Source organism: Loxodonta africana, chromosome 13, assembly GCF_030014295.1.
Source record: "Loxodonta africana isolate mLoxAfr1 chromosome 13, mLoxAfr1.hap2, whole genome shotgun sequence".
NCBI classification, from domain to species: Eukaryota; Metazoa; Chordata; class Mammalia; order Proboscidea; family Elephantidae; genus Loxodonta; species Loxodonta africana.
The window spans coordinates 65,088,628-65,104,835 of NC_087354.1; the positions used below are offsets into that span (position 1 = coordinate 65,088,628).

General features: G+C 37.1%; 1 protein-coding gene across 4 annotated transcripts in view; it reads right to left on the reverse strand.

The window, feature by feature from the left end:
- Positions 1–237: 237 nt before the first annotated feature.
- The window catches only part of GYPA (glycophorin A (MNS blood group)), a 49,840-nt gene continuing 33,869 nt past the window's right edge, over positions 238–16,208 (reverse strand). For 3 of the 4 annotated variants that reach the window (XM_064267541.1, XM_023557152.2, XM_023557150.2), the window contains 5 exons: positions 11,763–11,861; positions 9,305–9,343; positions 7,254–7,339; positions 5,806–5,884; positions 4,947–4,982 (listed from right to left, as the gene is read on the reverse strand). In XM_064267541.1, the coding sequence (XP_064123611.1) occupies positions 4,972–4,982; positions 5,806–5,884; positions 7,254–7,339; positions 9,305–9,343; positions 11,763–11,861 (314 nt within the window). In that variant the 3' untranslated portion in view covers positions 4,947–4,971. Of the gene's footprint in view, positions 2,703–4,946; positions 4,983–5,805; positions 5,885–7,253; positions 7,340–9,304; positions 9,344–11,762; positions 11,862–16,208 lie in introns of those variants that run through there. The other variant, XM_023557151.2, reaches the window with a different exon arrangement.

The window sequence follows — 16,208 nt, forward strand, 5'->3', positions numbered from 1 at the left end:
CTATGGAATAAAGAAATACAGTTCAAGAAGTTGGATATAGGAAGTCTTCAAAGGATGGCAAGGAATCTCTACTAATGTGATGCATTTCAATATTTAAAAGTTCCACCTCTCCTTAATGATCGGTTTTCATTTTGTATCTCAATTATACATTCTGCTTTTTCTGGTTATAGAAAGATATATAGCGTGCTATTGTTGGCTGCCAGACAAAATGCAGATTGAACTGTTCTGATCATACGATTTTTATTGGGGGATTTTTGGAAGTAGATTGCGAGGCCTTTCTTCTTCTTCCATGAAGGTCTGGGAGCTCTATTGAAATTTGTTCAACTTCATAGCAACATGCAAGCCTCCACTGGCAGATCAAAGGTGGCCAGGAATTGAACTTAGCTCTCTGATGTGGAAGGTGAGAAGCCTACCACTGAACCACCAGTACTCCCATAGCATGCTAAAGAGCAAGTAACAGCCCAATATCCTGTTAAAAGCTTTTGCTTACACCAACACGAGCACCCAGGAATGGAGATACATTTTCTAATCAGGTTCATCCACTCCTATTCCAGTGTCAGACTTTAAGAAATTCAACATGAACCTCCATGGGGTCATTTTTTTATTACCTTTTTTTTCTGATTTAATTATGAAAATAAGAAGAGAGTAAAGGTTATTCCTTCCCACAAGCAGTAAATTTAAATGTGCAAAGTACATAGGTAGAAGCACAGCAAAAATGCCTAGAAAAGTTCAAGGAGGTTGAAGCAATTCATACTTTAATTATTCTCCAAATTCTCTAGTTCTTGTTGACATGACACATTCATTCTAATATCTTAAAGCCTTTGACTTGTAAATTATTTTAGAGACAAGCTTAGTCTCATGTTCTCTCTTGGTTCAATATATTTTATTGAAAAGACCTACATTTAAAATTTTGTTGGTGCCTGGATAATTCATTTGATTAAATTAACCTAATAATACTGTTATATATGTTTTAAAACATACATCAACAGCGATGTGCTGTTGTTTTTTGTTCTCATTTCTTATTTTAAATAGCCAATTTAGCTATTGCAAAAATATTCTCTGAACTTGCAAGAAGATATTTAGATTTTTAAATTTGCAAATGTTGTGTTAATTATACTTTTATAACAATAAAAAAATAAATATAAACTGCCAGACCCAAGTATGTGAATAGTATTATTAATTATTACATGACAATGGAAAGCCACATGGATTCATATGAAATTGGAAATAGAGTATCACAGGAAGGTAATTTCTTGTTTAAATACTGCTTTTTAAGTTTTACTACAATTGAGTGGAGGGTATTCTATAGCTTCACAGTTTTAGACTCATACATATAGAAATTTCTTTTATATAATTTGGACTTATTTCCAAAGTTTTGTTAATAGAAAAGAAAATGGGACCAGATAGATTAGGAAGTTTAATTGAGAACACAAAGCGACTTATTAAAATATTCACCTGCATGTAAGTTTGCATATCTTGTTGCAGTCATCGCTACTTAGTTTCTTCTGTAAGGGAAGGTTATGAATTCTTTGCTTTCTCAGGATACCCTGAGCACTTATGTAAATAATTCTTTCAGTAGGACACAACACATCAGTCAATGTCCTGAAGGAGTTGATCCTCTACTGCCAAACATATGTAACATCTCACTATTTGAAGGGAAAAAAATTTTGTTTTGATTTATGCAATTAAATGATGAATATAGATGCAATAATACTTGTATATATATGGAGCCCTGTTGGTGTAGTGATTAAGAGCTACGGCTGCTGTCGGCAGTCCGAATCTACCAGCAGCTGCTTGGCAACCCTATGGGGTAGTTCTACTTTGTCCTATAGGGTAGCTATGAGTTGGAATCAACTCAAAGGCAATGAGTGTGGATTTTTTTTGTTTGGACACACACACACACACACACACACACACACACACGGGATTTTCAAGCATAAGCTTTATTAACACATTGCTGTCGAGTCAATTCTGACTCGTAGTGACCCTGTAGGACAGAGTGGAACTGCCCCCATAGGACTTTCAAGGCTGTAATCTTTACAAGAGCAGACTGTTGCATCTTTCTCCTGTGGAGCACCTGGTGGGTTCAAACTGCTGACCTTTAGGTTATCAGTCAAGGGCTTTAATCACTGCACCACCAGGGCTCGTTAAGCTTTATTACTGTGAGTGAAATATCATCATTACTAGCAAAATAGCATATCTTGCCTATTCAGCAATGAAAGAAATGACAGGACTTCAGGGTCCTCTTAGTTTATTTAGAACAAAATGAAAACAGACTCCAAAGTTCAAAACGAAAATCTAGGTTAGAGTTCACCTAAATACAACCTTGAAAATACAATACAATAGAATAAGTCAGTCTTCAAAAACTATGGATGGTGGGACCAGGTGCAGTTTTGGATTACAATTTGCAATTAATGAATTATAAAAATTATGCCAAAACACAAAAGCAAGCCTGCAAGGAAATAGTAGTTTTTTTTTTTTAATCTTGAAATATTAATGAGCAGACACATTTTTTTTATTGTTGAGTCACTGGAACCCATTATGATGAAACCTGCACCCTGAAATTGTACAGCTTAGGCAGGTATAAAATTTATTGGAATGTCCAATTTACATGTTCATTTTTTACTTGACTGAAGTCTTCCTGCCTTCTTAGACTTCTTCCAAAATTTGGTGCGGTGAGCAGATTATCATTGGTTTTTATTCTGTAGAAGAATTATAGGGATAAAAGAAAAAACAGGAACAGTAGTATGAGGAATAGTTGTATTTAAACACAAAGCTAATTAATGCATGAGTAAACTTTAGAATTCTACATCCTTATGGAGTTGCCCTTGAATATAACTTTTAGGAAATAAAAAGAATCTCCTTTCAGATTAGCTCCAAGGAGTTTTGTGTAGAGACAGATACAGATTTTCTCAGCAAACCTAAAAACCTCAGGCAAGGAAGAAACTTATTGCTCTGGTCCGAGATTCTGTGAAGAGAGAGGCTAACAGAGAACTTGCATAGAGGCAGAATGCAATGCCAAGGCACTGAATGATAAGCGACTTGGATGAAGTATGCATGCTGGCCTTTAAGGCAAGCTCCCCAGTTTGTAATATCTCTTAAGATAAAACTTTTTGTCTTGTACAGAAGAAAAGAGAAACCTGAACAGAAACTATTCCTGCTAAATTCCTCTTTGATTCTAAGAAAAGAGCACCAGGCTTATCTCACCATTCAAACCCTACTCTCCACCTTTCTTGGTTGGAGGACTGGATTTATGTTACCCTCACAGAGTATATGGAAGGCATGGAGAGCACCTTTCCTCTCATTGAAGCAGAGCCCTTTCCAGTTTTCTTTTATTGAGTATCACAGGGAGGGTGCATCCCAACCAATCTTCTGGGAGACACGGGCTGGCGGGGTCATATGTGGCTGCCACAGTGGGCAGCAGACTCACATTCATTTATTCTCACCTCCCACCAAACCTAAATCATGTGCAGATTCAAGGAGCTTAAAGAAATTGAAACTTTAATCATACACTAACGTCTCTAGTTCTTGTTGAGATGGCACTGTTAACGCTAATCTCTTAGTGCCTTTGGCTTGTAAATGACTTGAGAACAGTAGTCTATAAAAATAGGACTAAAAGCACCTTTTTACCATATGTGTCTGCCTGCATTTCCAGTGAGGTAGGGTCAGATTTTATAACCTCATTTCACTGACTTACTAAAACACTTAACAACTTCATTTGTAGAAATATGGAATGAAATGAATCTAAAATCCATTCATCTGAATTTCCACTGCCTTTACCAGAAACCCTGGTGGTATAGTGGTTAAGAGCTATGACTACCAACCAAGAGGCTGGCAGTTTGAATCCACCCGGCGCTCCTTGGAAACTCTATGGGGCAGTTCTACTCTGCCCTATAGGGTCACTATGAGTAGGAATTGGCTCAATGGCAATGCGCTCGGTTTGGGTTTTTGGGTTATATGTACTTGAGACACGAGCAGAGAAATGAAGCATTAATCCTGTTAAGGTGGAAGTGCACATAACTCTTCAGGTATACTGTATTCTGTCTTCTTCCACGTCTTTGTCCCAGGGCCCTTCTGCCTGGAACTGCCTTGTCCTTCTAACTGTAACCACTTTGCCCTGGGTTGCCTGTATTTGTCCTTCAATACTATCCCCAAGTGATTCCATCTCCAGAAGGTTTTCCTATCTGCTTCAGTCTGTTAGAAGCCATGGTGGCACAGTGGTTAAGAGCTTGGCTGCTAACCAAAAGGTCTGCAGTTCAAATCCACCAGCCACTCCTTGGAAACCCTATAAGGCAGTTCTATTCCATCCTATAGGGGCGCTATGAGTCAGAATTTACTTGATGGCAACAGGTTAATGGGTTTAAAGTCTAGAAAACCTGGCAAGTCCTTTGATGATATGTGTTTGGTCCAGGATTAACAGTGAAATCTGGAAATGTACAGGACCTTAGTTCTGTCATGATTCCTGGTAATTATTGGTAAAATCTTCAGTTGGTTTTGTAGTAGGCAGAACCAGGTCCTTACAAAAATCCCATAGAACAGAATGCACTCCTTTTGCTTGAACAATAAGACCCATTCCAGAGACTCGTTCTTTGTGGCCATCTCCTGAACACCTAGGTTTATGCTTCAGGCAAAGTCCAACAGGAACTCAGTTAGTGAGGGTATATGGGGGCCATAAGGAATGACATAAATGAAGTTGGCTGTGTTTTAAAAAAGAAAAAGAAAAGCTAAATAGAACTGGAGGAGATGTGCTAGAGGTGCAGAGCCACTCAGTTCTTGTGAATTTCTCTCATGCTAATATGGAGGCTCTTGGCATTGTCAGATTTTACATTGTTTTTTCCCAAGAGCCTGCTGAGATCTGATTTTTTTTATGTAAAAATTTTCCATTTCTTAAAGATAGTAATAAATGCTCACGTATATCAATACTGTTTTGGATGTACGAAACATACCTGCAGTCCTCCACCTGTTGTGTATCTACTCAGCACCTGGGGGTGGAAATGAAAGGAGGCTGGATGACTGACCAGCTGTATGCAGAGGAGGTCAGTTGGGAACAGAATTGTAATGTTGGTAACAGTTAAAGGGCATGAGAACTTACTATGACAATGAACAGTCCTGTATGCTGACCTGAAGGAGCTTGTTTAATCCTCATTAAACTCTATGAGAGCACAGTATTATCACCTCTGTTTTAAAGAATTTTAGTAGCTTTCTCAAGGTTATACAGCTAGTGAGTGTTGGAGCATGGATTCAAATCCAGGTCTGGCTCCAAATCCAGGGCTCTTAAACTATGTTGTCATTGTTGTTAGGTGCCGTTGAGTCAGTTCCAACTCATAGTGACCCTATGTACAACAGAACGAAACACTGACCTACCCTGCACCATCCTCACAGTCACTGCTATGCTTGAGCCCATTGTTGCAGTCACTGTGTCAATGAATCTCACTGAGTGTCTTCCTCCTTTTCGCTGACCGTCTACCAAGCTCTTAAACTATACCTATTCTAAGGTATACACATCATGTTGCAGTTTGAAAAATAAGGAGCACACAGAACTTGATTTTCTTTTTAACTTATAGTACTTGTTTTACCTAAAAAAAAAAAACCTTTTTTAAAAAAATTATCCTAAGGAAGAATTTTACTGTGCTACAGACTAATGTTCATGTAAAAATGAAAAGTGGGATTAAGGTAGTATTGATGAAATGGAACATAAACGAATCTCAATTGAGTATTCCTCACCTCCCAGAATACAGAAAGAAGTAACACATCATTTATTTCCCTTCCAAAAAGGTAAAGTACAGTGAGAATGTTAACACCAACCTGGATTTCCTGTTTCAACAGAATGTAAAGTAGCACCTGTGTCAACTGACGATTGCGATTTTGATTCGTGTGATGTTTTCTACGAATAAAAACCAGAAAAATATTAATACACAATTTTTCAAACTTAAGGCACTAAGAAGAAAAATGACTCAGATTAAAAATATTTTTTCAAAAGTTATAATTTTTCTTTCAGATGTAATTCACTTTGTAGAATGTTTTTTGAAGAAGTCACCATTTCATAGATTTAAACATGTATTTGTATTTCTAAATAGCATTTGGTGTTTCAGCAGGTGAATTATTACTCCCAAAATGGGACTTCTCATATATTTCCCTGCTGTGACAAATAGCTAAGATTAATTGAAAAAAAAAAAGGAGGGTAAGATCTTTTAGACACGTTGACAGTGACCAAATTCTTAATTCTTCTAAATATCTGTATCTATATATGTATCTATGTTTAGAAAATCTTCTCTGAATTTTGCCAACTTAGTATTTCATTGCCATTTTCAGATTTCAGAATATTGATCAAGAAGAAGCTAACTCAATTGCCATGTATACCCAAACACAAGAAGGAGATTTTTCTCCAATATTTACTCTTTAGACAGGAGGACACATTTTTTACCCAAGTCCCAACAAAATCTCTCATATATAATGGCATACATACTCAATCACTTCACTTTTATTAAGGTATTATTTAAATAAAACACATTTACATGGAGTAATAGCACTATATCAAAAGTTTGGATGATTATAGAAGTCACCTGACAAAAGTAGTTGAAAAACAAAAGAGACAAAACAACTTAGTGTAGATTTTTCTGTTATTCTTGTTTTATGGGCCCACCATTGAAGCATGATTAATAAGCCTTTTAAAACAATGTATTTAGTGGTTCTGATGTGGGGGAGATCACAGAGAGATCCAGAACAGAGGGTGAATAGAGTAGAAATTTGGCTGTTTTACCAGTATCCATCAAAATCTATTTAATCAAGTTAGATAAACACTTTGGGGGATCTTTCTTGAAGAAATGGATAGATATAAATAAAAGTGTGATCTCTTACCATATTTATATTTGAGATTCCCTTTGCCTGGATAGGAAACCCTGGTGGCGTAGTGGTTAAGAGCTATAGCTGCTAACCAAAAGGTCAGCAGTTCAAATCCACCAGGCACTCCTTGGAAACTGTATGGGGTAGTTCTGCTCTGTCCTATAGGGTTGCTATAGTCAGAATGGACTCGATGGCAGCAGGTTTTTTTTTTTTTTTTTGGTTTATTGGGTAAATGCAAACAAAAATTCTGTGAGAGTAACTCAGTGACTTCTATGTATCCGGTTGAAAATGATTGAGTTTTATGCAAATCTTTTTTTCTTTTTGCATCTAATTGAACACAAAAGAGTAAGGCTCCTTATAGAGCTATTCACATGAATAACTTAAAGAGAAATTAAAAATTGAATTCTCACCCTTCTCAGTAAGCGAACACCGTGAGCAACGGAGAGTATAATTCCAACAATAACAGCCATCACCCCGAAAACAATGGCTGTTATCTCTTTGGGAGAAAAAGAAAGCAGAAAATAACAAAAGTGTCAAATAAACTACCACAATCGACTGAAAAATAATACAGGAAAAATGAAGGTACTATCGTCTTGTCTTTTTATAAAATATACATTATTTTATGTATATTTATCCATTAAAAAACTGAATCTTTCACAGTAACCATGTGGAAAACCAAACTCTGAGTGCTGAAGTCTTTTGTCCAAGGTCACACGACTCGTTAATGACAGAACCAAGACCCAAGGGTTCCGACGCCAAGTAACTATGTGGAGATTCTACTGTGATATAGAAAAAACTCATAAACTCCTACATAGTTTGAAAATTATGACAGAAAATAATGTCCTAATGTACAAAAGAGTATTAGATCATAGAATCATAAATTTGGAAGTAAACTGGTATAAACTGTTTACAGACGAGGAAAAGAAGCCTAGTGAGGTTAACTTACTTAGCCTAGGTCAGATAGCCAGTTGGAGGTAGAGTGATAACTATAATCCAGGACACCAACATTCCAAGCTTGTGTACTTTCCTTAGCATCTTACTGCATAGTTTATAATACAGTCACTAAAAATGTTTTTCAAATCTTTTACATGTTGAGAACGAAACGAAATGTTAATGAGTTAAGTTACTGGTACTCTCTGCATATTCATAGCATGTCTGTAATGTTTTCAAAATGAAGTAAATAGAATGGAAGTCTACACATACAGGTAAAATGTCCTATTAATTTATATGTATATTATTAAGTGAATGTCATTTAATTAAATTAATACTAATTAATGTCTAATTAATGTTTATATCAATTAATTTCTATTTAAAAGCCATATTATTAATAAAAAAAAAAAGTGAAGTTAGCTTTTCCTCCCACTGGTATTATCCAGCCTTCCTGGCCACTTAGCTATAACTTTTGAACAGTGATTCAGTTCTATAGGCCACTTTTCCTGGGTGAAGCATGGTCACAGGACAGGTGTGAAGGGAGGACTAGAGTGCTAACTAGTAAATGAGCACATCAGTTGACTAAAGGCAGGTCTGCAGCTGCACCTGAAAGGGAAAGTGACCGTTACCACCTATGGCAGGTTATGAAGACAGCCCCGAACTGGTAGTGCTAGTGCAGGGACAAAAATGAGTCAGGACTGAGGCCTGAATGGTCTGCACTTATTTTTGATATGGTGCCAACTAATTAGACACTTTTTTTTTCTTTTTTTAATTGTGCTTTAAGTGAAAGTTTACAAATAAAGTCAGTATCTCATACAAAAATTTATGTACACCTTGCTATGTACTCCTAGTTGCTCTCCCCCCAATGAGACAGCGCACTCCTTCTCTCCTCCCTCTATTTTCATGTCCGTTCAGCCAGCTTCTGATCCCCTCTGCTCTCTCATCTCCCCTCCAGACCAGAGCTGCCCACAGTCTCATGTGTCTACTTGATCCAAGAAGCTCACTCCTCACCAGTGTCATTTTCTATCCCTTAGTCCAGTCCAATCCCTGTCTGAAGAGCTGGCCTTCAGAATGGTTCCTGCCTTGGGCTAACAGAAGATCTGGGGGCCATGACCTCTGGGGACCTTCTAGTCTCAGTCAGACCATTAAGTCTGGTCTTTTTATGAGACAAATTAGATGCTTTTAAGCTCCTTTGTTTCTTTACAGTGGGGAAGAAGAAAGTTGCATTGTTTCATAAGTTCTTAAAGGACTTTTCTTAAGCATCCGTGATTAGTTAGAAAGCTAAAAAAAAAAAACTGACTTAAAAGAAAAATAATTATTGAATTATATATTCCTATTCTGGAATGTTTAAGAGAATAAGAAATGACTATTTTAGTTTTAAAAACAGCGTATTTTGTTTGCCTTTACAATTTTGTGCAACTAAAGCCAACAACATATGCTCTTGTTTTTAAAATTGAGGCTTTTTTTTTTTTAACTAGCAATGCATATTTAAAATGGAATGACTGCCGTACCATGTCAAATATAAACATACCTGGTTCAGAGAAAATGTGGGCAATCTGTTGTCTTGCTTCTAAAAAAAAAAAAACAACATTTCAAAAGAAAGTCAGAAAAATGGGGTATGTCTTTAATGTGTTGAAAAGCAAAGATGTCACTTTGAGGACTAAGGTGTGCCTGGCCCAAGCTATGGTATTTTCAATCACCTCATATGTGTATGAAAGTTGGATAATGAATAAGGAAGACCAAAATAAAATTGATGCCTTTGAATTATGGTATTGGTGAAAATATTGAACCTGGACTGCTAGAATAATGAACTCGTCTGTTTTGGAAGAAGTATAGCCAAAGCATTCCTTGGAAGGAAAGATGGTGAGACTTTGTCTCACATACTTCAAACATGTTATCAGGAGGGACCAGTTCCTGGAGAAGGAAATCATGCTTAGTAAGGTAGAGGGTCAGCAAAAAAGAGAAAGACCCTTGATGAGATGGATTGACATAGTGACTGCAACAATAGACTCAAACATAGCAAGGATTGTGAGAATGGTGTGGGACTGGGCAGTGTTTCATTCTATTGTACATAGGGTCACTATGAGTCAGAACTAAATTGAAGGCACATAACAAAAACAAAACAAAAAAAAATTGGAATTAGATTTTTTTGGGGGGATAGTGGTGGTACTTTTTCTTATCAGTGTTTTTGGAGTTATTGGTCAACCTTCAAGAGTATGCTAGTAAAATTTACTAGGTAATATGTCAGTCTTATCCTTTTTTTTTTTTTTATCCTTAGTAATGCCAATATTGACTTTCAAATACTCGATACATGTTCTTTGGTCAGAAATCAGTAAAACATCTCATTAACTAAGGGGGAGGATATGAGAAAACGTTGGAAGAATCACCTATCTACTTCCACTACAAGCAGTGTATATTTGAAAAACTAAAAATAGTGAGAAGAAAGGAGACACATTGAGCCATCATACTACATAGGCTCCAGTCCAATCTGAAAAGGTGTCATGTTGCTGTCAATTTTCCAGATTTATGCCACAGTCACTGTCTGAATCCAAACCCTTGTTGTGTCTCAGCCAAGCTTTGGTCAACAGTCCCACTGAATCTCCTGTCTGCAGAAGTTTCTAGTATGGCCTTAATGCTCCACCAGAGTTACCCTTCCCCTCATCAGTTCAGTTCTGACATTTCTGCTGTATCAACACGCCATTTTACATCATGAAGCACTCTCACTACAAAATCCATAAGTATATCTTGAATTTAATTATTTGAAACACCATATCTGAGTACATTGTATCAGTCAAGGACTCTATTATGTTTCATGTCATTCTTTTGGAGCTATGTGTAAAGGTTAGTTGGGACTTGTCTTCTCCTTTTCTGTGGCGGTAGATAGCTGCACGGTTTGGAGTAACACAGCTGTGGGTTTCAGTCATAAGAATGCCTTTTAGAAGTTGTGTGGCCTTGGGCAAGTTACCTAATTTCTTTGTGCTTTGGTATACCTTTGGGAAAAAAGAAGATTGTGATACCTAGCTCTTTATGTGTTGAGAGGATAGAATTAGATAATGGGTAAAAACAAGTGTGTAAATTACTTGTACCATTTGGGAGGTGTGGGTCCAGAGTCGTCCCTAAAATGCCTTCTGGTTTGACACCATCATGTCAACTTCACATTGAATTTACTTTGAAAATTAGATCATCTAGTTGGATCCAGAAGCCTTATAAGTAGTTCGAAGCACTTAATCTAATTTTCTTCCCTTGGTTTCTGTCCTTCTTAAAATCTGTTTCTTCTATTTATCTCAATACATTTTCTCAATATGTCTGTTAGCTTATAGCCACTTCAAGTCTTCTCTTAGGATTTATTTTAAACTTGCAACATCTTCCCTAAGCCCCACCTCCAAAAGATTCTCTCCCTTTCTACTTTCAGCCAGCTCCTCTAATGACATGTCTCTAGAAAAACAACAGAGAGACAGTGAATTTGCCTGATCCCACCCTTATCTCAGCACCCAGCTTGCCCTATAGTTATCACTTACTTGGTTCATTAAGTGATAACTTAATAATTTATTGAGTTAGGCAGTTTTACATACCTCTTCTTATTTAATCCTGAGAGAAACACTGTGACGTGAGTATTATTGGGCCTATTTTACAGTTAAGGAGGCAGAAGTCTGGTGGAAAAATTCATCCAGGCTCGATAGCTGAGAAAGAACCCAGTCCAGGCCTGAGCCCACGTCAGTGTGACCACAAGCCTTCCTCACCATCACACATAAGATCCTAGTAAGCTCACTGGCCGTTTCACAGTCACATTCACCATTTATGTGCTTTGCTAGACTGTTTAGAATTTCTCTGTGTGGTGAGAATTTCTCTGGAGTAGGGACTGTATCTCCTCACTCAGCTTCCATTTCCCAGTGTTTGTCACAGTTTGCCTACAGTGATAACCCACCCATTAAATGCAGTTGTATCATAACAGTGACTCCAGAGAAGCTATTTTAAAATACAGAACAAACCTGTGGTGAGCAGGGGTATAGGAGCAGAAGAAGCTTCTGTAGCTTTAATAGGTGTATCAGTAGAACCTGCCTCAGTTGTGTTCTGTGAGAAAACAGGACCTGTATGGAACAGAAATTGAGAATGTGGTCAAGAATGAGGTGACTAACCAGACCATAAAGCACATCATTAAAGACAAATTTATGTAAATTTATGCCAATATTTTGTACTTCCCAGTGGTAGCTCTAAAATTTCTACATAGGAAGAGCTTACAGATGGTTTCTTCGGCTGCAAAATGTACACACACACACACACACACGTATATGTATGTAACTAAATGTTTCTTTTCCATTTAGGTGTAATGGTTTTTAAGATAATATAAGAATAAGTATTTTTCAACAATAACATGATGACAGGCCTTTTGAGTTTCAGCAAATATTAATATATACATACATACAAACATAAAAAAAAAACATACAAGTATCCAAATAAACCCGTGGCCATCGAGTCGATTCTGACTCATAGCGACCCTATAGGACAGCATAGAACTGCCCCATTGAGTTTCCATGGAGAACCTGGTGGATTCGAACTGCTGACCTTTCTGTTAGCAGCCCTAGCACTCAACCACGATGCCAACAGTGTTTCCTATATACATATATGTACTCACACACATATACATACATGGCAAGAATTTGTTTATCCCCCAAATAAGTAGATAAATTTCATGTTCCAAAACAGTCTGCAATGTTATATCCTTTCTTATAAATTGTATATTATGTTCACCTTATTCCTTGGTTCAGCCTACCAGCTGATTTCCTCAAATGTATGTAAACAAGTATCACACTACTATATATAAATATATATATATACATATCAGCTAGTACAGTACTTGGCACACAGTGAGCATTACATTTATGTTGGCTATTATTGTGACCCTTTTCACAAAGGGATGACTTGAAGCTGGACTGGAATGGCATTTTACATAATTTTGGGAAAGTGTCCATTTTAAAGTTAGGTGGAAGCTGATGGGGATTATGTAGGATGAAATTTGTACCCCATGCCTTCTATCTCTATGTCCTAGGTACAATCTTATTTCCTCAATAAAAATTAAACAAAAATACCATGAAATTCATTTTTTTTTTTCCTAGCTTGAAAGAGGGTGAGTCAATTCTAAGGTTCCCCATCCATAACCCTTTTCTCTCTTTCAATAGCAGAACTTCAGAGTTGTCATAGAAATGTAAGAGCTGCTGTCTCCAGTCTAAGATTACTGGCTAAGAAAACCAATCTATACAACTAATTTCAGATCCTGGTCATTCTTTACTATAAAAATATATGCACACAAATATGTATACAGATATGTATTCTCATATATCTTTCTTAGATCTCATTAAGTGGATTACGACTTATTTTAAAAAGTGCTAAGAGATTTTTTCATTACAAAGGTGAAATAGATTCAATGAAGGACATTTGGGAATAGAAGAAAGCACATAGAATCATCTATAATCCAAGTATCCAAAGATAAACACTTTTAACATTTTGGTATATAGCCATTTTAGCTATTATATTTAAGTATGGGATTACCGTGTTTAAATATGTATCAGTAGTGCTTACATCCTGATTATCTGTTTAATGTACCATGGACACACCCATGTTGTTGAATAGCATTCTATGACAAGATTTTTAATGGCTTCATTGTATGCCATTTTATAGTTTGTTTATTTATTTATAGTTTGTTTATAAGTCTCCTACCTTGAACCTTCATATTATTTTCACTCTTCTGAGAGTAATAAATGGTTCTGAGATAAACATGTGTGTACTAAACGCTGTGAATGTATCTCTGATCATTCTCTCTGTGACATTCTCCTGAAGGAAATGATGCCCACGTATGATGGAGTAGGGAGGTAAGGATGCCTGCAGACATTACTCAGAGACAGTTGTCACATTTGGTTCTTAGCTAAATGCTCAAAGGCTTCCTAAAGAATCCACGAACAACTGAAAATGTCTTCTTTGACACCTCTGGTCAATCCACTCAAGGACAGAAAGCCACAGTCTATCTTTCTGCCATCTGCCAGCTACTAGTCTACCCTCAAATTGTACAGGCAAGATTTATGTTCCAAAATTGTCTACAATGTTATATCCTCTTTTATAAATGCTGTATTCACCTTGTTCCTTGACTCAGCTTACCAGCTAATTCCTTTACAAGGATGTAAACAATTAACTAAATTACACATATTAAGTAAATAGCATGCAAATAACTGATCAATGTCCCTAAGGCCTTTATGGATACAGAGTTGTAATAGTTTTTAAGATAACAGAAGAAATTTCTTTAAACAAACAAACCAAACTCCTTGCCATTGAGTTGATTCTAACTCACAGTGACCCCACAGGACAGAATAGAACTGTCCCATAATGTTTCCAGGGAGTGGCTGGTGGATTCAAATTGCTGACCTTTTGGTTAGCAGCTTAACTCTCAGCCACTGCGCCACCAAGGCCCTTTTTAAACAATAACCTCATGATATTTGAGGTTCAGCAAATATTAAGATTAGAATTTTGGAAAGAAATATTTTCATTAACCAATAAAAATATGCAAAAATTATTTAAAAAATATAACTAATGAACAAAAATAATTTGTCTTTTAGAAAATGTCAGCTCTACCTTATCCATAGATAATGGAGTATAGGTTATCTATTTGCATTTTTAAAAAGTGTAATCTGAATAAAATATGTCTATCTATGTGTTATGAAAACAGCTAATAAAATAACTAATAAAAATAAACAAGAAGTGTTAACGGCCAGAAGTGTGTTATAGGTATTTAACAAAAACTTGAGATGAGCCTAAGGTTCAGCTACACAGAACTCTCACTGGAAAAGGCACCTAGAGCTCTCTTCTCTTGGTCCTGGTCATCAGTTCTATTCCTCGCTTTTATCTTCCATTCCTTCTTTACACCATTAAATTCAGTGTAATTCGCCTCCAGTTACAGCACACCTTTATAATCCTCATGGATAACAACAGGGCTCTTCTAAAATATAACATTTATTTCCAGGGCTCCAAGATCCCCAGGACTAGCTGATGTTGTATGTCCACAGCATTAGAACAGTGCTTTATACACAATAAGTGTTCAGTGAAACATTAATAGTTATAAATGTTTGGGCAAATTATTCTGGAGAAAGAACTAGGTGAGTTTTCAGATTGCACCTAATTGGGAAAATAACGATGAATTAGGCAAGCCACGTGGCAAAGTGGCATGTACAGAAGGATTGCAATGATGTTGAAAAACATGCATCAACAGAAAGTGTTTACAAGCAGGAGAAAAGAATCTAAAAGTGAAAAAGAAATACACCAAACATAAAGTTTATAAGCGTTAAAGGAATTAAAATGTTAAAAGTTTACTGAGACTGACAGTCGTGGCTGTTACTACAGTACTCCTCCTCCTCCAGGTTTCCTGATTGTTCCAGCAGGACGCAAGGAGCTACCTGAGTTGGAATTCCACAGAGGTCGGTTTAGGCAGGTGTGTTCAGTCCATGGGATGTGCCACACTCATTTTTGTGAAAACGTAGGAGACCCTGCATGGTCTAGCCCCAGCGTCCCTCCCTATCCTCATTGCTTCCCACTCTCCCTGGGGCTCTGGCCATCCTAGCCACCTCTTGATTCCTCAAACGCATCATACTTTTTCCATGCTCAGATCTTTGTGTCTAATCTTCCCTCTGCCTAAAGTATTTCTCCCCCATCTCTGCCTAACTAACTCTTTTTTTCAGGTCTCAGTTTAAATGTCACTTCTTTTGTGAAGTCATCCTTGGTACTCCCAGATTAGATTTTGAATAAAACTTGCACACTGTCCCCAGTGCTTAGCAAGGTACGACCAAGGCTTAATAAAATCTTAGGATTTTGTTTTTGACTGTCTGGAAGATATGTGTTCTGTTGGCCTTGATGGTTACTGATAGTCTTGAATATTCATTCAGTTACGAAAGCTTTTGTCTTGCCTTCTACATGGAGCTCTGGCGGCACAGTGGTTAAGTGTTAAAACTGCTAACCAAAAGGTTGACAGTTCGAATCCCATTTACCAGCTGCTCCTTGGAAACCCTATTCTGTCCTGTAGGGTCACTGTGAGTTGGAATTGACTCGACAGCAATGGGTATGTACTGTGTGCTATGTAATATGAATGCAATGATAAGCAATTCATTGTCTTTTTAAAAAATCCAGTTTAGTATAAAGACACAAATATTTAATGTGTGTGTAATAGAGTATTTTAGGATGATGGTGGAAGTGGAGGCATAGGAGGCAGTGGTCAAATCTACTTAATGGAGGAAGAGAGACAGGCCGGTTGAGATTTCTTTGAACTTATCTTGAAAGAAGTTTAGGTATTCACCAGGGAGGCTGTGTGGGCACTTAGGTACAGAGTCAGCAGGGCCGGCGATGGCCTCCACTCTGAGACATCACTGCCAGCAGGGGGACTGCCACTATCTAGGTGG